Genomic DNA, 25,196 nt, shown 5'->3' with positions numbered 1-25,196 from the left:
TACAAACTATAAAAGTTCACTCAAGAAGAAATATATTATTTGCATATCACTATATCTATTAGATGTTGAATTTGTAGTTAAAAACTTTCCAACAAACTCCGAAGATGAACAGCTTCACTGTGAATTCTACTAAAAATTTAAAGAAATAATACCAATTATATACAAACCTTTTAGAAATCTGAAGAAATAACCTCAGCTGATTCTATGAGGTCAACATTATCTCAATACCAAAACCAGACAAAATCCATTAAAAATACTCCACCAATATGCCTCACATAGATGCAAAAATCTTAACACACACACATTCACATGCGCACACACACACACACCCGTAAAAATACATCATGACTGAATGGGTTTTATCCTAGAAATAAAATGCAAGGGTGTTATAAGTCTCTAAAAGCATCTTTGTAACTCACTACATTTAAGACTAAAAAGACCCATATGATCAATGAATGCAGAAAAGGTGTTTGGCAAACCTGATATCATTTTGACTAAAAAACAACAACAGCAAAAAAACCCAACAACAACAAAACAAAACTTCAAACAAACTAGTAATAGAAGAGTACCTCCTCAACCTAATAAACAGTATCTATGAAAAACTGACAGATAACATCATACTCCACCATGGAGGAATAAATGTTTTCCATTCAAAGATCAGTATTGTACTGGAGCTTCCAGCCAGTGTAGTAAGGCAAGACAAAGAAACAAAAGGCATCCAGATTGGAAAAGAGAAAATAAAACTTCTTTGTTTTTCAAACAACATGACTGTAGAAAACCTATGGAATTTACAAAAAACTTTACTAGAACTAGGAAATCAGTTTCGAAAAATTGCAGGATATAAAAAAAAATCAATTAATATGCAAAAGTCAACTGTGTTCCAATTTAAGAGTAATGAATAACTGGAAATTGAAATTTAAAAATTACCATATACAATAGTATAAAAATAAAAATTATTTAGGGATAAAGTAGATAACAGCTGTGCAAGATCTAGGAAAGAGTAAAGAAACTGACAGACATACTACGTTAATTGATCTTAAAATTCAATTGTTAAAATGTCAACATCCCCCAAATTGAACTACACAGTCAAACATAATAAAACTTCAGGCTTTTAAAAAAAAATAAAACGGACAAGCTGATTCTAAAATGTTTGTAAAAATTCAAGGACTTAGAAGAGTCAAATCAACTTTGTAAAGGAAGAACAAAGTTGGAGGAATTACACTCCCAAATCCCAAGATTTATGATAAAGCTACAGTGTTGTATTGGTATAAAGAGATATATAGATCACTGAAATTCCAAAAATAAAGCCAGATATTTAATCTACTAAATTCTGTCAAAGATACCCAGCAACTTCAATGGGGATGAATAATCTTCAACAAACCATGCTGAAACATTGGAGAGCTATATGAGAAAAAAAACAAAACACAAAAAAACACCTTGGCTCTCACCTCACACCACATACAAAAATTAACTTGAAATGAACCATATACCTAAATTTAAGAGTTAATACTATGAAAGAAGTGGGAAAACTGCAACAGAAAAACAATAAATAAATTTTTAAAAAGTTAATACTATGAAACTTCAAGAAGATACTCAAGAGAAAAACTTAGTGTCCTTAAATTTTGCAAACATCAAAAAAAGCAAGAATTTTATATAAAAATTATATCTTACCAGAATTAAAAATTTTGCTTTGCAAAAGACATTGCTAGGAAAATAAAAGCACAAACCACAAGTTAGGAGAAAATATTTTATTTTTTTATTTTTTTATTTTTTCAGATTTAATGTGTTTTATTGATTAAAATATTACATTTGTGCCACTTTCCCTTCCCTCTGCTCCCCTCCACCCGGTGGCCCCCTCCCTCCAGTTGTCCCCCCCTTTTAGATTATGTCCATTAGTTGTGCTTACAGTTCCTCCCAACCTCTCTCCGTCTATTCCATTCCCTCCTACCATGATCCCCAATTCCTATATCATCTCCCTCCCTCTCCCCACTCCCCCTCCCTGTTGGCCTCCCCCCACTATGTTTCCCTTACCCACAGTTCCTTTTCCATTCTCGTTGCCTGTTTCGTTTGCCTTTGTTTCATCTCCCTAGCTTCTGTTTTTTAAACCAGTCCCTTTAACTTCTCATATAACAGTGGTTTGGATCTAATGAACTCTTTCAGTTTTATTTTGTCCTGGAAACACTTTCTCTGTCCTTCTATTCTGAATGACAATTTCGCTGGATAGAGTATTCGTGGTTGTAGGTTTTGGATTTTCATTACTTTGAATATTTCTTGCCAGTCCCTTCTTGTCTGTAGGGTTTCCCTTGAGAAGTCAGCTGATAGTCTAATTGGGACCCCTTTGTACATGATTCTTTTCTTCTCTCTTGCTGCTTTTAAGATTCTCTCTTTATCTTTAATTTTTGACATTTTGATTATAATGTGTCTTGGAGTGGTTCTCCCTGGGTCCAGTCTCTTGGGAACTCTCCTTGCTTCCTGGATCTGCAAGTCTATTCCCTTCCCCAAGTCTGGGAAGTTCTCCTTTATTATATTTTCACTCAATTTTTCAAGTTCTAGTTCATCTTCCTCATTCTCTGGCAAACCAATGATTCTTATGTTGGGCCTTTTATAGCTGTCCCAGATGTTTCTGATCCTCTCATTGTTGCTTGCCATTTCCTCTCGCTGCATTGGTTGACTGCTTGTTCCTTCTCCATATTCCAGTTTGTTGAAATGGACTCTGGATTCCTCACCATCTGTCTCGTATGTGGTTTTGTTCCTTTTGTTATGAAAGTTTTTCGCTTCTTTCATATCTTTTTCCTGCTCTTTTGTGAATTCTGTAAGCCACCTGATGACAATGGCCCAGAACTGAGCCTCTGACAGGTTTCTTATCTGTTCATCTGTCAGGTTCTCTATCTGCTGCCTGGTGAGTTGTGTTACCGGGATCTCTATAGTTGCCTGCCTCATTTTGACAGATGCGTTTTGTTTTCCTGGGCCGGCTGTCGGGGGCAGGGGGCAGTGCCTGCGTACGCGTCACAAATCAGCGACTGCCGGCGCCTGCCTGTCCGCGACCTATTTCGCAGCTCTGTGGTGCTTTCTGTGGGGGCGGGGGTCCAAGATGGATTCACACAGTTATTCAGCTAGGAGACCGGGATCCGTCCTCCCGCCCCCCTGGGCCTCACTGTTCAAGGCGATGCTGCGGCTGCTCCCTAGCGCCCGGAGTCTCGCACGCCAGGGGCTTGATTGGAGTCGCGCACGCCAGGGGCTTGATTACCTCCAGGATTTTTCGCCGCCCCGCCCCGCCGCTCCGCAAACAGCTTTGCCTTCTTTAACTCTTACCTGCCCAAATGGCACCGCTGGTTTATAACTTCATATGTTGGGCTTCCGTGTAGCTTTATTTTCTGGAATTTCTAGTTATCCTTTGTTTTAAAGTAGTTGTATTCCACTATAGTTGTAGAGGGAGACCTAGCGTGTCCGTCTAAGCCTCCATCTTGGCCGGAAGTCCAGGAGAAAATATTTTAAACCATATATAACAAAGAACATGTATACGGCATGCATTAGAAAACTCAGTAAGACAAACCTAACAAAAAAAGACACACAAGATTTATAGACTTTCCACCAAAGAAGACAGACAGCAAATAAGCTCATGAAAAGATGCTTAGGATAACTAGTAACTAGGGAAACGCAAATTAAAACCACAATGTAATAATACCACTATACGCACTAGAATGCCTAAACTTAAAATGACTGACCCAAGTACTGAGTGAACATGTGAAGTACTAGAATTCTCATACACTACTAGTGGAAATGTAAAATGGTACAACCACTTTAGAAAACATTTTGGCATTTCTTAAAAAAAAAAAAAAAAAAAAAGTAAAATGTACATCTATCATACAACCCAAACATTCAATTCTTGATATTTATTTAACAGTAAATGAAGCCATATGTCTACCCTAAATAAGTATACAAGTATATAAATTCTCATGGCAGCCTTATTTGTAATAGCCCAAACCTGGAAACAACCAAAATGTCCTTCAACAGTTAATAAATGGTTAAGTAAATGATTGTATGTCTATATAATAAGAATACTACTCAGCAATAAAAGAAAAAATTGCTGATACAACATAGTGAATCTCAAAATCATTATGTGGAGTGTAAGAAGCAAGATCCCTCCAAAAGTGTACATGGTGTATAATTCCAGGTACATAAAATTCTAGGAACTTAAAACTCTTCTACAATGGTAAAAAGCAATGGTAAAAAGCGGGTAAGTGGTTGGATGCCTAGGGAAATGGTTGCTGGAGAAGAGAAGGAGGAAGGAAATATAAAGGAGCACCAAGAAAATGTTTCGGTGTGACGGATACGTTCATTATCAAATTGTGGTGATGATTTAATGAGTATATATATATACATATTCTGACACATCAAATTATACACATTAAATATGTAAAGTTTCCTATATATCAATTATACCTCAGTGAAATTGTGAAAAACAACAACAAAATATTTATGTTGGAAGACACTCCTGCATGAATCTTTCACTTTCATGTCTCTTTAGACATGCCTACCTAGCAATCAAGGTCCTGACTACTCTTTACTTGGGTCTTTTCTCCTAGTTGTGTTTGGAGCACATAACCTTGAGGGATAAGGTGTCTCTTTCCAAAACAAAGAGCCAGCTTGCTTACTGCTTGCCATAAAGTGGTGGTTCCCCCCAATTCAGTTTTCCTCTGCTGCGATGTAAACCTACTATATACAAAACATCCATTTAGGACCAGGACATTGCTCCTGTGGGACTTGGGAGCACCATGCTGATGTCCATGATACTTGCTATATAACCAAGTATTGAAATCCTTTGTCTCTAAAACCTAAAAGTTTCACATGATCTGTTAGGATCCATTAAACAATACTAGCCTAGCTTTTAGCTTGTAAGTAAGGTAAAATAAAATTCCTGACACTAAGTTTGACAAGGCTAAAAAACACAGGATGTTGGAGGGTAAACTGAAGAATGACAAAAAGGCTAAAAAAAAAAGGGTATGACCAATGTCCATAACTCATGGTAAATAATAATTAGAAATGTTTATTTCTTAGGCACTATTCTCTATTATTAACTTGAAATTTGTAAATTTTTTCTCATTAAATATTTGTTAAATAAATAAATGTGTGAAAAAATTAATGAATGAAAGAAAAGAGTAGACTTAAGAGGTTAAGTTGTAGGGGCATCAGCTATTCTCTGTAAGAAGTTGTAAAGGTCTGCTAAGAAGCTGCAAGGGTCTGCTAAAAGGTATTGTCAGGGGACTGGAATGGGGGAATGTTACAGCCACTCGGTGATTTACAAGCTAAGAGACCCCAGCTTAGCTCCTTCCCACAGCCCCAATCTCCTTCCATTTGCTTCTGACTTGTTTATAACTCTTGTAAAGTTATGTCTTACAGAATGTCTAGCCTCTTTGCAGAGATAATTGGTTTACAAAGAATTCCACGAGACTAAGAGGCTGCAGCAGCGGCTACTAAAGATAACCTTATAGCCTTGCGAATTTCTGTTCCTGTTACTTCCAAGACATTCCTGCAGCCCAGCCCAGCCCCCGCTTCCCAGGCTGCTTCCCACCAAAGGAGAAACAAAGAAGCACAGCCCCCTATATAAACCCTGCCCTAAACCCCATTTGCGGTTGGCGCCGTTTTGGAGACTTGATCTGTGTCCAACCGCCGACAATAAACCTTTTTGCTTACTTTATATACTGCTTCAAAGTGTTAAATCTCGCCTATGCAGCCACAACAAAGTAACTTAAGATCACATTCATAAATGGTGGAGGATGATTCAAATTCAGATATTATACCAAAGTTTAGTCTTAGCCATTACGTTATGTTGTATTCAAAGGAGGGCTTAAATGCATATTTTACAGTTTGGCCTCACCAATTTAGATGATAGGGAACCATTTAAGGATTTTAAACTGGGAAGCCATGGGCTCTGAGATAAATGTCAAAAATAGCACTCTGAATAAAGTATGAAAGATGAGTTAGAGACAACAGTAGCTCTAAAGAGATCACATATGAGAATACTGTAATAGTTTGATGAAGATGTCAAATTCAGGGAGAGGGAATGAAAGAGTCAGGATTAAGAGCTGTTTAGAAAAAGAACTGGAAGGATGAAAAAAAAACTAACTGATTATGGAGGATGACAAATAAGAAAAAAATCTCACATGACACCATGTTTCTAGCTTAAGTACAAGAGCATTTAACTGAGCTTGGGAACAGAAAGAGGAAGAAGAAAAAAGGATCCAAATGGTGTTGAGTGCCACTTTATGCCAAAAACTATTTTATAGTAATAGTTCTCTCAAAAAAATTTTAAGACTAAGGTATTATTCTTAAGATATAACAAATATTATTCTAATTTACACATGATAAATATTACTAGTTTCAGTTTATAAATGTCAAGACCGGGTTGTGAACATTCTCCTGTATCTCAAGAGACCATGTTCATTCCACTGTAATACAATGTTTCTCTAAGCAGCAGACATTCACTGAACATCTTACCTGGTTTATATTTACATACTTGTATGCACTTAAAAATCAGGCTTGAGCTTGGAAGGAGAAAGCTGAAGAAAGAGACTCAAGCATTACCAGCATATAGAGACACTTAAAATCATAGAAATGGATGATTGGAGCATGAACTAAGAGAAAAATCCTAAAGTCAGAACCTGGCCTTTATGGTGCAGGCAAAGCAAGAGGAATCTGAGAAAAAGTCCAAGAAGGAAGAGTTCAAGGAGCAGAAGCAAATCCCAAAAGACCATTATCCCAAAAACCAGAGGAAAGAGTTTCCTATAGTATTCCACCAGAATAAACACAGGTTTTGATATGATGATTGTATTATACACAGAGACTTAAGAAAGCCCTGATTCTCCTTTGATATCCACCCCCCACTTCTTCAAATAGTTCTGCTGACGCAGGAACCCATATGTGAAGAATTACTTCCAATAGAGAGTTCTTTGTTAAAAGTAGTTAGAAAACCAAAGCTGGAGTCCTAAATTGGAACTCATTTCTTCAGATATATCTTGGGATCAGCAGGCTCAGACACATCCTCAGAGGGAAAAGAAAAAAAAAAGAACAAAAAGAAAAAAAGAAATGGGCACACCTATACGAATGGCTTGAGTCTAACTCACTTAACAACTTGCAAGCAATAAAGATGTAAAAATAAATAAACACATGCCTCTGATCACCGTTAAATGTGCCCCTTCAAACAAAAAATCTTTAGATTGTGACAACAGTTTCAGATTTAGTGATCAGTAACTATGAGGTGGCTTAAGATTGAGCAGTAAATAAGGAAAAAGTGAAATGTATTCAGAAAGACTCTGTGTTCAACTAGATATTAAAATTGTTCTAAAAATATCTCCTACTTAAATATATATACAAATATTATAAACTTAGTTAATATTCAAGATTTGTAGATTTCAGTTTTAATTTGTAGGAAAGCCTAATTATTTAGAATTATAAACTGAGGCTTAGTTATTCACATCATATACCTTTCTACCTAGTAAATATTAACCAGATTTCAATTATAGTATCTGGGAGAAAAACAATATTTAAAGTATCGACCTTACAAATATTAACATAAAATATGCCAAAAAGTTCATGGGTTTGAAAATGAAGTGGTGCCCTGGTGAAGAAATTTTGAAAGCTTTGGGTATGCCGCTTTTTACAGAACATGTAAGGTGATGGTTTTGAGTTTAGGTTTTAAAAAATGACCTTTAGGACTTGATATGTACGCTAAAAGCACATTTAAAAAATATGAACAGTTTGACCATTAAAAAATTGCCAAAAAGTTATACTTCCTATTTAGCTTTAGGTAAAAAAGAATTTACAAATATATGGTCTGTTAAAAGGATGCTCATTTGCTCAAAATAACCTAATTCCAGAGAAAACAAAAATTTTGTTTTTCTGTTCTTTCAGTTGTCAGAATTTTCCAGATGTAAAATTATCTTTAGCCTCATATAAGACTCCAACAGAGGGAATACTGTATTTTGCCCAGACACTGGTTTTGCTTCAGGGAGAAATGTGTAAGTACCTTCTTAATATCTATATTGTTACTAAAGGTACCATATGCACCTTTTTCAGACTTTTCTGTCATATTTTTTGATTGTTCTAGTTTTGCTTCCTGCTGTTTCACTTAACTGCCAAGTATCTAGGGTTCCAGACCACAAGTCAATCTGAACTCTCTGTCTTGTTCTAGTTATTCAACAATCATTTAATGAGAATCTTCTAAGCATCAGACAATGTGCCATGGTCCTGAACTTAGAGAAACTCATAGTCTGACAGGACTTACATACATGCGGGAAAAAAATGGAGACAATGTGATGAGTGCTTTAATAGCAACAAAACAATGTGCTTTAGGACTGAGCTGAAAGGATTAGAAGTAACTCAAGAAAGATATCAGAGTAGACATTTGAGTGAGTCTTAATACGTAAGTAGAAGGTGCTTTTGAGACAAAATGGAGCTCTAGGAATAGACAATTTAGATGTAAAAGTATAACTACGTTTGGTATGAAAGCAGTCTAGCACGGCCAGTGTATTCAGAGGAAACGGTAAGTTGGGGCTAATAAGTAAGTGTTGGGAAAATTGGATATCTGCATACAAAAGATCAAACTGGACCTTTATCTTTTATACCACACACAAAATCAACTCAAAATGGGTTTAAGGACTTAAATGTAACACCTAAAACTATAAAACTCCTAGAAGAAAACAGAGGGAAAAAGCCTCTTAACATTGGTTTTGGCAAAGTTTTCCTGAATATGACACCAAAAGCACAGGTAATAAAAGCAAAAGTAGACAAGTGGGACTACTTCAAACTAAAAAGCTTCTGCATATCAAAAGAAACAACAAAGTGAAAAGGCAAACGACAGAATGAGAGAAATTTGCAAACCGTGTATCTGATAAGGGGTTAATATCCAAAATAGATAAGGAACTAAAATCCAATCGCAAAAACCCTCCAAATAATGTTTAAAAAATGAGCTAGGACTAGAATAGACATTTCTGCAAAGATAACACACAGTGTTACATGTTATGAAAAGGTACTCAACATCACTATTCTCAGAGAATTGCAAAATCACAATATCACCTCACATCTGTTAAGGATGGCCATTATAAAACAAAACAAAACAAACAAAAAATAAAACCCCAGAAAATAACAGCTGTTAATGTGGATGTGAAGAAATCTGAATCCTTGTGCACTGCTGGTGGGAATGTAAAATGGTTCAGAAGCAACAGAAAATAATATGGACATTCTTAAAATAATTAAAAATAGAACTACCCTATGACCCAGCAATACCTGATTATATATGCACTGTTATATATCATACCTAAACCGATATACTCTGTAACTTTCAGTCAAGTGAACTGTAGCCTACTTATAGAGCATTGCAAATGGAAAATTCAATCTCTGGTTTACTGAAAATTATGTTTATTAATTACCAACTTCTGGGATGGAGCGATATAAAAGTTTCACATGGATTTTAACTAAATAATGAATAAAATGAGCCAGTGCTATCTCAAGGAGCTGCCATTTGTTATCCCAAGAATATGATCAAAGGACATTAAGAACATCATAATTGCAGAATAGTCCAAACTTAAGATGACTTCTGAAGTACATTTATAATCTTGAGAACATATGGTAAAATAATTTTCACATAACCAAAATTAAGATAGTCTTTTATCACTTTTTCCAAGTGTATAGCACAAAACGGATTTGAATCAATATATTGACTCTGCGTTCCACATTAAAAATATATAAAGATGAATTCAAAATATATGAGCTTATCTTTCCAAATTGTACCTACATAAAATCTATTTTTCATGGTTATATGGAGCAGAAACCTAAAAATTTTTAAACTTAAATTATACTATCTTACATATAAACAACTTGAAGTACTAAAAAATTTCTTAGCAGTAACAGCAATATGTTTTTAATTTCACTTTAGTTTTTAAAAAAAGTATTTTAATTTTATGAATAAGTATGGTTAAAAAAAGACCCACTTAATTCTATTCAAACCATAGGTCTTCAATCACACAATACTTCTCCACTGTTTATGTAGTGCAGATGAGCAATGTTATTGATATTATACTGAAGTAAATATTTTCTAAATGCTACTATATAACTAAAGTAGATTTTTTTTCATGAGATTCCTGCACTATCAAGAAAATAAATATGTATTCCTATCCAAAAACAAGAGGTGTATTTTGCAGTGGATAGCAGAATCATTCTTAGTCATGCTGCCTAAAGCAACAGATATTTAAATATTACTCTACCTTTCAGACTACATATGGTTAAAAAGAAATGACAGAAACCCTAATTTTAACTTGAGAGCAACTCTGAAGATTCAGACAAAGGCCTAACGGTATCCTCAAGTAGACTACTCCATTATTTGAGAACAAATAAGTTTCAGTTTCCATAAAATTCTTACCTGTATAATGCATCATCAATCTCCACAGATTCTGTTGACGTGATGGGCAAATGTGTATTTGTACTGAAAAAAATAAAACACAATTTATAAGGGTAAGCACTGTTATTCCAATATTTACATCCTGTAAGGCAGCTGTCCCCAACCAGGGACCGGTTTCCCGAAAGACAATTTTTGCACAGACTTGGGTGATGGGGATGGTTTCTGGGTGATTCAAGTGCATTACATTCAAGCTTATCTCCTGCTGTGCAGCCCAGAGGTTGGGAACGCCTGCTGAAAGGTAATATTCATTTACACATGGGATCAGATTCACCAGTTAGGAGAGGAGGTTTTACAAATCAGATACATACGTATTTTATTATCTACTACTTTACTTGGACTTAAAAAATACGTCAAAATTAAATTCACTGACTGCCTACTCTGTGTGTACTGCAAAATTATAGCCCATAGTTGTTTTATTCTCAGGTGTTGTTTTATCATTGATGCATATGTTCTTTCGCGGCTATATTTTAGCAGTTTTGTTGGAGAGTCCCATAAACCTTTGTTAAAATACAGTCTCCCTAGATAATCTCCTTCAACCCATGGATTTACCATATACTGATGATATCTAAACTTATTTCTCCATGTTTAACCTCTCCTCTGATCTCCAAATGTTACACATCTGCCAGAACAATATCTCTGCTCTGATGTCCAATTAGTATCACAAAATAGAATTCAGTTCCCTCTACTTAATCTCTTCTTTCCCAATTCGGTTTCTGGTACTACCAACCATTTACTTGCCCAGGCCAAAAAAATCTAGGGGTTTTCTTAACTCATTCCTCTTTATCACACTCTGTGAGTCCTGTTAAGATTGTCCTTCAAAGGAGATGACAAATTTGATCACTTCTCACTATTTCAATCAGTATAATCTCAGGCCAAAGCACCATCATATTTTGTCTGAACTAGTTCAAAGGCTTCCTAATTAGTGTCTCCATTTATACTGTGGCCCTCTCCTTTCAGTTTTTTCTTCATAAAGCAGCCTAAATCTTTTAGAATAGAGTAAGACATTACTCCCAGATTTAGAACTATCCATTGGTTCTAAGAATAAAATCCAAAGACCTTACATGCTTAAAAGGACCTAGATGGTCCACCTCCCAAATACCTCTCCACCTCAACACCCACAACTCTCTCTTGCTCACTATCTTCAGTCACACTGACCTACTTGCTGTTCCTCAAAAGCCAACCTTGCTATCACTTGAGTTTTTTACACTTGCTATTCCCTCTGCTTCGAATGTTTTTCCTTCAGATCTCTGAATAATTAAAATATTCCCTCACAAATATTACACAGAAAATTCCTGATCACCCTATCAATGAAATGGCTCCCCTTCTCCTTAGGTCACTCCCTAATTAATTCCGTCGTCGTCGGCAGCCGTCTGTCTCGAGAGACGATGGTGTAGCTTCTTAAGAGTCTATCTGCACCGCCGAGAATGGCTGTGCAGTCCAACTCGGGAGTGACACGGTATCTGTCTCCTCCCGTGTTGAATCGACATCTTACGATGACGCTGGAGTGTCCTCTCCAGTGAAGCTGAAGCTACAGAGCCTGGGCAGGGTGATATGGAGGGTCTGCTGTTGCCCATGCAGCAGACCCCCCCTCTCTTCGCAGCTGAAGGATCCAAGGGAAAGACGGAGTCAATACAGCTTGGCTTCAGGTGCGCCGCAGGAGTTGCCGGTGCTGACTACAACGTCAAACCGCCTTAGGGACTCCGGCTCCGGATTTTCTGTCGGGGTTTACTCCCTTAGCCTTTCCCCTGAAGAGGTATGCCGCAAGGCAGCGGAGGTTTTTTGGAATCAGAGTTTTCCTTCTCTGACTCCCTAATTAATTAACCTGCTGAATTTTCTTCAAATCACTTATCACTAACTGTTTATTGTTTGCTTTTCCCTATAGAATGTATGATCCATTAAGAATTCACTACTGTATTCCAAATACCTAGAAGAGCTGGCATTTAAAAGACTTAACACTGTGCTCATGTCACATTAAATGCTTTAGATATACTAACTCATTTAATCCTTACAACAACTTTATGAAATAGGCACTATCACCATCTTCATTGAACAGAGGAGAAAATCAAAACAAAACAACAATAACAAACTGAGGCAGACAGAGGTTAACTTAAATAGCCTTCCTGAAGTCGGAGCAGGTAAAAGGCAGAGCAAGGATATGAACTAAGCAGTCTAGCTCTTGGGCACCACGCTGGACTTCCTACTGCCTTTTATGTGGTAGGCATAAAGAAAGCACTCAGAAATTATCCAGTGAGTGAATTTTAGAAGTTAAACATACCAGTGTGACCGGACATACTTACAGTGATGTGTCATTTACCGTAGCTCATCCCAGTTTTTTCACAGTATGTCACACAAAAACAGTGATAATAAAATAAGCATTGGGAAACAGAGATGGGTCCCTAACAAGCTGGAGGCATTTGGGCCTGAGCTCCAGTGACAGCTAAGACCAATACCATCTTAGCAAAAGTGTAATCCATTCTAGGTTCTGGGAAGCTCTAATTATCAATTAAAGGATTCTAAAAACAATGCCATAGCACAAAATTCAGTTTTAGAATCCAATGTTTTAGGCTTGGTATTAATATACAAGTCAAAGGATTTGTAAATATAATCAAAATGTTATCACTGATTTTACGAAACACTGATTGGTACCATTAAATGTTATCAGCTTCTGGTTAATTAAATAGATAACTATTAGAAATATTCCTGATTGAAATTATGAAAGCAAGCCAGAAGACAACTGTCTTTAGGAGATCAATTATCTAGTAAAAACTATAATAACCTATTTTGGCATTGTAACAGAATATAAAAAAGAAACAAAATTTTGTATTACAGTTTTCTCATCTCTAGTACACTTTCCCTAGTTGTCTTCCTTGCATGGAGGGCAAAAGTCTAGTGGGTAAAGCTCTTAAGTAAAAACGAGAAGAGCTACGTCCTAATCAGCTCTGTCACTTAATACGACTGGTACTTACTTTTCAGAAAGTTTTGCCTTACCGGAATGGTTCGAAAATCTTTTCTTAGGTAAGATCTATATGGTAATGAAAGATGATTTAAAGAAGGGGAGTTTCTGGTTGAACTGCATGCTACCAGGGTATCAAGAGCATCCCTTCAGTCTGATGCTCGTGAAAAAGCTACAGGTTTATATAAGTCTCACTTTGGCATGTTGTATTCTGGTAGTGGGCAGGACGTATTAATCCGCTTTATTAATTAAGACATGACTGAACCAGGAACTACACTAACACCTCCCCCACTACTCTGACTTTCTAAGAGTAGACAAGTCGCGCAGAACCTCAAAACCGGTCAACAGCGGTCTTCGGAGTGTCCCAACTGCCACTGATTCATTATTACCAAGTTCCCTCTGGTAACAGAACAGTTTTCAAAGGAGGATCTCAGGGGCGCATCACGCATAGTGGAACTCAGCTTTTCTTTTTACCGAAAGGAGGGAAGAATGTGTCAGGCACCAGGTCTGCGAAGCTCACACCCAGCGACGCGGGCTGGAACCCTCCCCCGCCACCCTTCCCGTCCGGTGACTGGGAGGGAGGAGAATGGTAGACCCCAACCGGAACTGAGAAGGCGCTGAAAGGGACGAGAAGTGGACTATCTCCTCAGCGAAGCCAGGAGCCGCAAAGGCCGGAGCCCAGGCCACCACACCCACATCGCGCGGTCCCCTCGCCTCCCAGGGCCGGCTCTGCCCCGGCCCCGCGGCCTCTCGCTTGCTCTCTGTTAGCCCGAAGGGGTGAAGATCAAAGCCGGCGCCAGGGTCCTGCCCGCCACGCCTCGCTTTTTCGCGCCCACAGTTGTCCTCTCACCTGCCGGCCCCCCAAGAAGAGCAGGACGCCTCTTCCCCCTGAGGTGCGACCACACGGTTGGATGCCTCCATTGCCTCCGGAGAGGTGCCGCCGCTGAGGGATACAGGGAGTCAGGCAAGGGGGCTGGACCGCGGGGGTCAAGGGGCGGGCGGTGACGTCACCGGAGGGGGCGGACCAGGGGAAGAGCGCAGCACGCCGCTCTTCCCCGTCTACCCCAGTAGCGTACTGATTTCCGGTTTGGGTGTGGCCGCGGGGCGGGCTTTGGTGCAGGTGGCTTCCTTGAGTGGCATTTCTGTGGCTAGGACCAGGCAGACGTTAAGTGGAACCAAAACAGTAAAGTTACGCGTCACCTGTGGCGCCACAGCCAAGCACAGAGGATTACAGTGGCCAACAAAATGTTAAGGCTGCGTATCAGAATTCTTGAGTTTTGTAGCAAGAAGTGGAAACCGCTTCGCTTTTTAAATAACCAAAGACTAGTAATAGGTAACTCCAGGTTTCCAGCCTGTGATTGCATTTTAAGACGTTATACGTTTGACAGATAAGAGTGTATACTACTTGTCAGACACTGTCACAGATTTCACAGAGTCATGTGATTTTTAGAACTATAAATGACATGTCATCCAGTTTGCCCCAGTCACTTTGTGGGTGAGGGAGAGGACCAAGGTCAAAGAGCTGGTCCCAGAGCTAGTCACTATCAGGTTAAGTACCAGAACACATCTAATCCTCTTCCCATCGACTCCGCATTCATCTTTCTCAGAAAACAAGAATTAGTGGGACACAATAACATTAGGATTTATTTTTCATTCTAAATAACAGTGTATAATTGAAAAAAAATTGCAGGATTTTTAAAATTGGCATATACCTTGACTTTATATATATATTACATCATCTTTTGCAACGCGTGATTTTTACTTAATTAGAACTTTTTCCTCTCTAGTGTGGAGGAAAGGTCCAGGCAAAACTGCATTATCCTTTATGCCTCTCAATTCTCTTAAATATTGTGCATTTCCAATTACCTGCAAACTTCCTGCTGCTGACCTATGCCATCATTCAGGTTTCTCAATCCAGTTGTGTACCATATACATAACCACTAAAATCAAATTCTCATTTTTGCAAGGTTCTACTCTAGCACTAAGCTTAACCCCTGTCTTTTCTCTTTTATTCTAAAATTAATTAATATAATTATCTTTGGTCCACCCCACAAATAATGCCAATTTCTCTATTTCCCTCCAATTTCCCTTTTCTTTTTCATTTCTAAATATTGAATGCCCATGAAACTTAAGGACCTAAGGACTAGACAATAATCAGGTCATAGAGATACAGTGATCCCCAATTTCATCAATCTCATTTTGGGTAGCCAAAGATGGAAAAGAAATGAAAAAATAATTTCTGAAACAAATATGATGAAGAAAATAAAAAAGGGAAGGCGATAGAAAGAGACTTGGGGAGGAGAAGGAAGTCAATTTTAGATAGTCATGGAGAAAGTGAAATTTGAGCCAAAACCTAAATTATGAGCCCTGCTATATAGTCTAGCAGAAAAATATTCTAGACAGAGGGAAATACAAGTGTAAACTTCTTTTCTTTTACTTTTTTAGCATTTATCACCTGGTTTATACTTATTTGTTTACTTGTATATTGCTTGTTTACCTTTTTAAAAGAGACAGGCTTTTCCTGGAGAAAGAGTCAAAGTGTGAGGGGCCATTTGATGTAAAAGAGATTCTACCTTGCTGGCTTTGAAGAAGGAAGAAGAGACCACATAGAAATAAATGGGAATGGCCTCTAGTTGCTGAGAGTGTCCTCCAGCTAACAGCCAATAAGGAAGTGGGGACCTTGTTGGCTGTTGGTTATAAAGAACTAAATTTGACCAACTTCCTGAGTTTGGAAGGAGACCCCAAGCTTCAGAACAGAACACAGTCAGCTCATACCTTGATTTCAATCTTCTGGAGCTTCCTTTGGCCAGAGAACCCAGCTATGCTGTGCCCCTAGTTCTGACCTGCAGAACTTGAGCTATTAAAATTATGTGGTTTTAACCCACTATGTTTATGGTAATTTGAAATTTAGCAACATAAAATGGACGTGGTATATTACACCTAGACCCACATTCCTTGGCATTTTAACAACCCTGAAATTAGAATGTATTTTTTATAAATACAGAAAATAATGATGCTCTTAAAATTGAGGTCATCTTAGATTTGGTAAAATATAATGTGAATTATTTCAAACATACAGTATAACAGATACCCAGATTTAACAAATTTTAATGTTTTGTCACATTTACAAAATAGAAAAAATTGGAATATTATCAGACTTGTGACAGTGAAGCTTTTTTTTGCTAGAAGAAAATAGAATGACATTTAGCATATTCAAGGGGAAAAATGTGGCCAAGGATTTAATATCCAGCCAAATCAACTCTCATGTACAAATGGTATAAAGTATTATCAACACTTGATATGATATCAACATTTGATGAGGCAATTGTTCCCTTGAATCCTTCCTAAAGAATTATTAGAGAATGAGTATCTGAAAACAAAAACGATTAGATGCCCTGACTTCAGTTTTGGTGCAGATTCTTAAAAAAAAAAAAAAAAAAATCCATCTTTTGTGTTTATTACTTTTGTGTTCCCGTTAGTTTATTATTTGTAACTAATTTTCCTGTCACCTCATTTCCGAGGTTTTCTAACCCCTCCTCCAGCATTCTTGAGGTAAAATTGACAAATAAAACTAAGATATTTAAAGTATACAATGTGATGATCCTTCCATTGAGTTAATGAACTGAGATTTTCTAATTCTAAATCATGTTGTTCTTTATATCTTGTATCATTTTCTTAATGTCTTTTAGTTTCAAAATAGTAACTTACAGTTTTGAGCTATTTTGTGACATGTCTTTCACACATGCTTTCATTATCTGTAATGATGATATACTCATTTTCCTCTTTTTTCTTTTCTTTTTTTTAAATGGTAAGTCTGGGGATCTTTTTATTTTCTTCCAAAATTACATTTCTGAACAAGAATTATACTTGGCCTTAACATGTTATTAGGTAAGTCTGAGGTTAATCAGAAAAACATTTGATGGAATTTTAAGTTACTTATTTCAATTAATGAGGGAAAACATTTGAGAAAAACAAAGTTCCAGTATCTAAAAACTGTCACCATTGACATACAAAGACTAATCAACCAAAGCCTTCAAAACGTCCAGACTGATGGGCAGAAGCATTTGGTTTGTTTTTTGCCTCAATAAACTTTTAAACCCAGAATCTCAACCTGGCAGTTTCTCTTTTTTCTAGTAATAACTTTGTGTGGGACATAAACTTGATACCTTCTTGTTGCTAATTTTTCTGTGAAATTAATATTTCTGAACATTTAGTGTGATACTGGCTTGCTAGTTCAATAAGCATAGGCCCATAAGGAACAAAACTATATTCCAAGAAAGTCAGGTTTCTGGCCCACTGCAAGGAGGGAGTCCACGTTCTAGAAGAACCATGAAGTGCTTTACTAAACAAAGGAAAATATAGGTATATTACAGGAATTTAGGGTGGTGTAGAGTTTAAGAGAAATTAAAATGAAGTTTTAAAATGTTTTGATAGGCTTGAAAGCAAGGCTGTGTGTAAAGGGGGCTACATCACTCCGAGACTGCAACATGGACCCAGGGTACTGTTTTCTTGGAAACCAAAAAGGTGTTCGTAACTGAGTAGAAGCTTCATTTGTTTAGAATGAGCTTTCTTTTCTTTCCTTTTGATTCAGACTGGCTTGATCCACACCCTGACCCATCTGCCTCCTTCTCCCTTGCAGAACAACTCCCTTAATCATTAAGCCTTCAGAACATTGAGGTTCTGATCAACATCAAATAATCTTAGAAACAAAGTTTCAGATCTGCTAACCCCAGAGACAGAGTCAAACTAGAGATAACATCTAGGCCTCAGTTGTGTGTCAGCTCCAGAAAACCCCATCGACTGCATCCTTGTGAAACCAGTTGAATCAATGCTATGATTGACATCAGGACCAGATGTTCTGCCTCAGCAAATGGCCCCTGCTCTAGCAAAGACCAATCAGTAGAGACTCTAAGTCTAACTTCCTTTATTATCATAATTAAAACCTTTTTTCCCTATATCACCCATCCTCTGCCCCCAACTGGAGTCAGGTCTTTGAGCAGTAGCTCACTTGTGACTTAGAAGCATGGGCCACTTCCTAAAAATAGACACTTTCTTCGCTGCAAACTCCTGTTTGTGTCTTTGTGCTTGGTTCGTGATGGCAAACAGACTTCTTCTGTAACATATTGTTTCCACCAACCCTTTTTCTAACTGTCCCTGGGTTGGAAGTAAAGGCTGCTTCTTTGTGTCAAGGCGACATAGATCCTCTAGCCAAAAGTGGGATATCTCAAATTTGATGAAAGGCTTTCAAAGAGCAAGGTTTTAACAGTCTGTGATTATACAGAAAAGCATTCTCTGTAAGTAAAAAAGCAGTAGTTACTCTTAAGTGAGGGGCATGGGTTGTAACTCTTTACAGCACGTTCTTGAGAGAAATATTATTTCCTGTACAGGTGGCTTTATTTGTGTCTGTTGTCTGTATCTGATGAATGGCAAAGCAGATTTTAACTTTCTTAGTCTGAACTCATTTTTCCTTTCTCAGGTGTTTCAGCAAAACTTTCCTAACTTCAGAGAGCTCCCTTTTATTTTGTTTTTGTGTAGTGTTTAAAGATATGTTGGCTTAACTTTTGTGGTTTCCCAGCTTACTTCCCTTCTTCAGTTTGATCTGTAAAGATCCACTGTCTCCTTTCTTTCATTTTTGTTGTCCCTGTGCTCTCTGTGTACACACACACACACACACACACATGCACACACACATGTCTGTGTGCATAGTTACATTGTGAAGGCATAGTACAATTATATTTCAAAGTATTTATTCTGGAATAGATTTAGATTTACAGAAATTTGAAAATTAAGACAGAATTTTGTATACTCTTTACTGAGCTTCCCCTAATGAAAATATTTATATAATCATGGTACATTTCTCAAACTAAGAAGTTAATATTGGCAAAATACTATTAACTTTCTACACACTTTATTCAGATTTCACTGGTTTTTCCACTAGTATCCTTTATTCTGTTCTGGATTAATCCAGGATAACACAATGCATTTAAAATTGCCCCATTTGATCATTATATGGGTGTACATAGATTAACAATTGAAATAAAATTTCCAAGTATTTTATTTTTTTATTTAACTACTTAAGCAACAGTGATTAAAGATAAAATATAACTATGTTCCCAAGTTCAATGTTCTGCTAATAATGATAGAAAATAGATAACAAAACTGAAAATCCTTAAGAGGGGGCATCCAGTACTCATGGATTTCTGGACAATATACTGTCAATGAATCGGGATGCCCTAATTGAGGGTAAAGGCGCCTCCATCCCTTTATGAAAGAGGACACTCGGAGGCCTATTCCAGAGATCCAAATTCAACCCCAGGCATTGTTTGCCATCACACTCAGTTGCCACCTAAAGTATGCTGTTGCATTTTATATCTGTTTTTCTTGACTGAAACAATGCTCAGATAATCTTTTTTCTCATCTGTTGCTTCTTGCTGCATCTTTATTTGATTTGATAGCAGATGGTCCAGCCCAGGGAACATCAAACTTTTGCAGTCATTGGAATCACCTGGCCTGTCTGTTACAACACAGAACGTTGAACCGCAATGTTTGTGGTTGGTTTTCCTAGCAAAGATGACTGGGATATATGTGTTCAAGGTGAAGTAGATATAGATATAGAGAATAAGTTGGTATGGAATCCTGTCATACAGATAGATTTTCAAGGCACCATAAAATCTGAGGGAAGCAGTGATGAAGCATACAGTCTGGTTGGTAATGTGGTTAAGGTTATTGTATATTGGGTGATTGATATGGTTTCTATATAAATATTATAGATGTTCCATTATCTAATATAAACACACAGAGTGCTCCAGAGTAGATGGCGTTTAAGACTTAAGCTATAGCTAAGAAAAATGAAGAGCTGGGCAAATGAAGAACCTGTTTCTGTAATCAGGGATCAGCAGAAATGCAAGATAGAAACTGGTTTTACAATCAACCAGCAGAAATCCAAGGAAGCCTGAAGACTGGAACTTAGGTCAGCTAGCTTCTGAAAGCTGCCCAACATTAGATCAATGATTTCCTTTTCAATGGTGTAGTGCTCAGAGGCATAGCTACTTGCAACATCTTCTTTGCCAGTGATGCCGGTCATGGCCTTCTAGGGTGAACTTCACTTATAATTGCTTCTAGGTTTACTTATAATTTCTGTGTGGACATACTGGACAATACCAGTCTCACCAAAGAAGGTGTTGAAGGACTCATCTTCTCTCACATTCCTCTTATCACTTGGCTTTAGATGGGAGGCTGGATTTTATATTCCAGGCAGTAGAGCTCCTAGCAGATATTTCTAATCTTGACAATAACCTCACCAATGTGGTTAGAGATGCTTTAATGCAGGAAACAAAGAGGTTGGAGTGGATACTGAGTCCAGCTTATCCTCTCCAATAAGGTAGAAATAGAGATATCTGCTTTTAATAATTAGTGAAATAACAAGTTTTGAATGCTACTCAAAAGAGTTTTTCTGCAGGTTCTTTATTATCAACTAAAGATAATGTTAAGTAATAATAATAATAGTAACAACAAATTGCCTACATGAGCTCTCTGATGGTGAGATTTTTGATTATTTCAAAGGCTTGGGCAATTTATGATGAACAGGATAGTCAAACAATACATTTGCTCACTACCAAGTTTTGTGGATTGATCTGGTAATTGCTTCAAAGAGGGAGATATTCCTATCACTTTTAATACTTTCAGTGGACAGAAATGATAGTCATTGATGGCATTCAATTACTACCCTGTAGTATTTTAAGTTGCTGATAGACAGTTTGACAGACTCCAAACCTCCTTTATTTCTTTTTAAGAGATTTCCTTTTTTTCTTGCTAATGGAATCTCAATTTTGTTCAGATATAGGGCTACCATGAGCTTCAAGGGAAGCTGGATTTCTCCCTAACCCTAGATACTGAGTTATCATTTGTCTAAAATAGTCACAATTCCAATTTCCTTGTAATGGACTAGTTTAGGCATTGGTATGTTAGGGAAGTCTGGATAATAAAAGTGAGGATAAGATTTATGTGTTACTGAAGATTTTCCCTGTTGATAAGAACAGACACAAGGAAATATTCCCTTTTTGTGCTTGTTCTGTGAGGTGTTACAGGTTTTCCCTGACTATAATAAATAAACTCTGAGATCAAAAACTGCTATAGTGAATATGCCAAAATCTTAAATTTACTGGAGCTCTGGATTGATTGTTATGTGTAATAGTGTGTTTTTGTTTAAGCCACTTTTAATTGTTTCCCATTCTTGTTGCTTAAAGCATTCTAACTGATAAAGGTAATACTTTCCTCTGTTACCTAATAAGAACATTAAGGCAGCAAACTTGAATTATTTCTGCACACACAGAGATATCAAAAAGAATTTTAAAGGGCTTTACATATTTTATTTCTCTTAGCATATGTAGTATTTTATCTATATGCTTCAAACCTTGCTGTAATGGTAAAAAGTGACTTACCTATATATGAAAGTGAACAAGAACCATATAATATTCCTCTAGATTCATCTTCCCCTTGCCTGGATCCTAAAGATATCCATGGCCATTCCAACACCACCTTATCTGAGGTCAGAAATGTGGCAGAGAGTAAGTAAAAGTGAAAAGAGATGGTTTTAGCTAATTGAAATTATAATATCTTGTTTTTGTGAATTTTGTGAAAACATATGATTATGTGAAGACTTCTTTTCCAGGGCCTCAGAAGGGGGCTGAATACACAGAGGAGCCTTAAAAAAAAAAAAATCCTTACCTGAGGGCAAGCTTATTAATTTTAGAAAAAGGGGCAAGAAGGGAGAGAGAGGGAGACAAATATTGATGTGAGAGAGAAACATTGATCAGTTAGTTGCCTTTTGTATGAATCCTGACCACCGAACCAGCAACCTAGACATGTGCCCTGATGGGGGGGTCAAATCTATGACCTTTAAGTTTATACGATGAAGCCCAAACCAACTGAGTCACACCAGCCAGGGCAATGGAGGAGCTTTGAAGTTAAATTTCCTTAACTTCCTGGGAAATCTGTTTTCAGGTTTCCATGTATTTAATTATTAGTGTATTGGACAATTATTCTCTGTATCTGATGTGATAGCCAGAATTGTTAAAAGTTCTTCAGATTTCCTACCCAATGGACTAATTATAAAAATAGAAAAAACAGGGACCAAGAGTTCCGAAAAAAAAAAAAAATCAAAATTGGGCAGAAGTTATCTGTATTCATTGAGTGAAGATTGCAACTACTAGAATGTAAAATGTTTGGATTTAGATTGGTAAAAAAAAAAAAAAATCTGTTCTTTCCCCTTACAACTACATTTATTGTACACTTATTATGTTTCAAGAACTGTATTTAGTCTTTTACTCTGCTGTCTCTCACACACAAACACACACAAAGTGAGAAAAAAGAACTACAATGTCTTGGAGTAGGCCTCTTTGCACCCATCTTGGTTGGGACTCTCTGTGCTTTCTAGACTTGCAATGTCTATTTCCTTCACCAAATTAAGGAAGTTTTCTTTTGTTATTTTTTCAAATAGGTTTCCAATTTCTTGTTCTTTCTCTTCTCCTTCTGGCACCCCTATGATGCAAATGTTAGAACACTTTCAGTTGTCCCAGAGGCTGCTTACTATCCTCATTTTTCTGGATTCTTTTTTTTTCCTACTTGTTTCGATTGGTATTTTTGTTCTTCTTTATGTTCCAAATCCTTGATTTGATTCTTGGCTTCATCCACTCTATGGATGTTTCCCTGTAAGTTGTTCTTTATTTAAATTAGTGTATACTTCATTTATGACTGGATCTTTTTTATGCTGTCAAGGTCCTCACTGCATTCCTTAAGCATCCTTATAACCTGTGTTTTGAACCCTGCATCTGATAGATTGCTTATCTGCATTTTGTTTGGTTCTTCTTCTGGAGTTTTGATCTGTTTTTCATTTGGACCATATGTCTTTGTCTCCTCATTTTGGCAGCCTCCCTGCATTTGTTTCTATGTATTAGGTAGAGCTGCTATGACACCTTGTATTGGTAGTGTGGCCTAATGAAGTAGGTGTCCTGTAGGGTCCAGTGGCACAGCCTCCCCTATCACCCAAGCTGGGTACTTGAGGTGCACCCTCTGTGTGAGCTAAGTACACTCTCCTCTTGTAGTTGAGCTTTGATTGCATTGCTGTTGGTAGGTCAGTGGGAGGGATTTACCCAGGCCAGTCAGCTGCAAGGACTAGCTGTGACCACTACCACCAACCTCTGCTCTCTGTGGAGGATCAGCTGTGCAGGGGCAGGGTGGTGGTGCTCCAACATGATCTGTAGCTGTCCACTGGGTGCATAGGCTCTGGGGTTTCCCAGGTGGTGCAGGCCAAGGTCAGCCACAACCTTTGTTTGCTCAGGGCCACCCACCTGAGCTATAAAGCAGTCTGAGTTGGCTGCTACCTGTGCTAGCCTTGGAAATTCCCAAATGAAGCCAAGCTGTAAATCTGGGTTGGCTGCTGCGAGTCCTGGGCCTGGGCCCACTTAACAAGTGGTATGGGGATGGAGGCTCAGTGAAGCTGGCTGTTGCTTGTTTGAGAGGATGTAGGAAGTTGTGAAGCAGGAGTCAAGACAAGCCATTCATATGGAAAAGTAGCTTCAGTGGGCTCATAAATTGGGTGGGACTGAGTCTCTGGGGATCTCCAGGATGGGGCAAACAGTGTTAGCCAGGTTGATGGAGCCTCAGATATGGCACCAGCCATCCATCTCTGTGTCTCTGTGGGGGAAGGGTTCAGAAAGGGACAATGGCCTCTGCCTGCCTCTTTGTCTGGGAGAATGCTAACCCCCAGCTCTTGCCTTGATGCCAGACACTTCAGTTCCTCCCTGTATGTCTGCCACTGGTGCCTTTCAAGCTGCTACCCTGGTGCTGGAACTCAGAGGGAGTGAGTCTGAGTAAGTCCATGTGTGGGTTCTTTAAAAGGAACTACTTGAGGCTCTAGAAGTTTCTTCCACTGATTCAATCCTCACTTGTTTTTGCAGCCAGTAGTTATGGGGTTTATCTTCCTGGTACAGAAACTCCAGGGTTGTGGGACCTGGTGTGTAGCGGGACTCCTCACTCCCAAGTGCTACTTTAATATTGAAAACGGGAGAAAATAAGCAACATTTTTGACACATTATGCTTTATTATTTCAAGAAAGGTTAAAAATGAAACTGAAATGCAAAACAAGATTTGTGCAGTGTATGGAGAAGATGCTGTGACTGACTCAATGTATCAAAAGTGGTTTGTGAAGTTTCAAGCCAGAGATTTCTCACTGGACGATGTTCCATGGTTGGGTAGACTAGTTGAAGTTGATAGCGATCAAATTGAGACATTGATTGAGAACAATCAATATTCTACCACATGGGAGATAGCTGACAAACTCAGAATATCCAAATCAATAAAGTCATTCATGAAAATTAAAAGTCTGTCTTTTATAATTATGGAAAGAAACTAAACAGACTTTTTTGGCCAACCCAATATTTGTTTAGGAGTGGTCATGTTCCAGTTACAGCCATTGTAAGAGGAAGTGCTGATGTTCTGGCAAAAAGACATGCGCAATGAAAACTCACCTTTTCTTTCTGTCTTTGAGACTTCCAGCTGGTGACAACTAACTTCTAATACTAAAGTCTAGTAAAGAAGAAAAATGACTCGATGCTTTGACTCACCATCTCTACCTGCTTACTTCTGGATTTCCTGTAACATGAAATGAAAAACAAAATGCCACTTCTAGTCAGATATTCCTATTACTTATAGCAGAAATCATTTAATCGGTCACAGTGATGAGTAAAATAAGTCATATAAGCACACACACTAATAACATTTATTGTG

The 25,196-nt window shown here is 37.7% G+C and overlaps 1 protein-coding gene across 1 annotated transcript in view; it reads right to left on the bottom strand.

The window, feature by feature from the left end:
- The window catches only part of UBA6 (ubiquitin like modifier activating enzyme 6), an 80,179-nt gene extending 65,806 nt beyond the window's left edge, over positions 1-14,373 (bottom strand). Inside the window, exons 1-2 of the mRNA XM_090266810.1 lie at positions 14,260-14,373; positions 10,418-10,480 (exon numbers count right to left, since the gene is read on the bottom strand). Of these exons, the coding sequence (XP_090122936.1) occupies positions 10,418-10,480; positions 14,260-14,330 (134 nt within the window). The 5' untranslated portion in view covers positions 14,331-14,373. The remainder of the gene's footprint in view (positions 1-10,417; positions 10,481-14,259) is intronic.
- Positions 14,374-25,196: the final 10,823 nt, after the last annotated feature.

The sequence above is a fragment of the Furipterus horrens genome, unplaced genomic scaffold (assembly GCF_987537825.1).
Source record: "Furipterus horrens unplaced genomic scaffold, mFurHor1.1.pri manual_scaffold_2, whole genome shotgun sequence".
In the NCBI taxonomy this organism is placed as follows: Eukaryota; Metazoa; Chordata; class Mammalia; order Chiroptera; family Furipteridae; genus Furipterus; species Furipterus horrens.
This window is presented reverse-complemented; position numbering and strand designations above follow the sequence as displayed.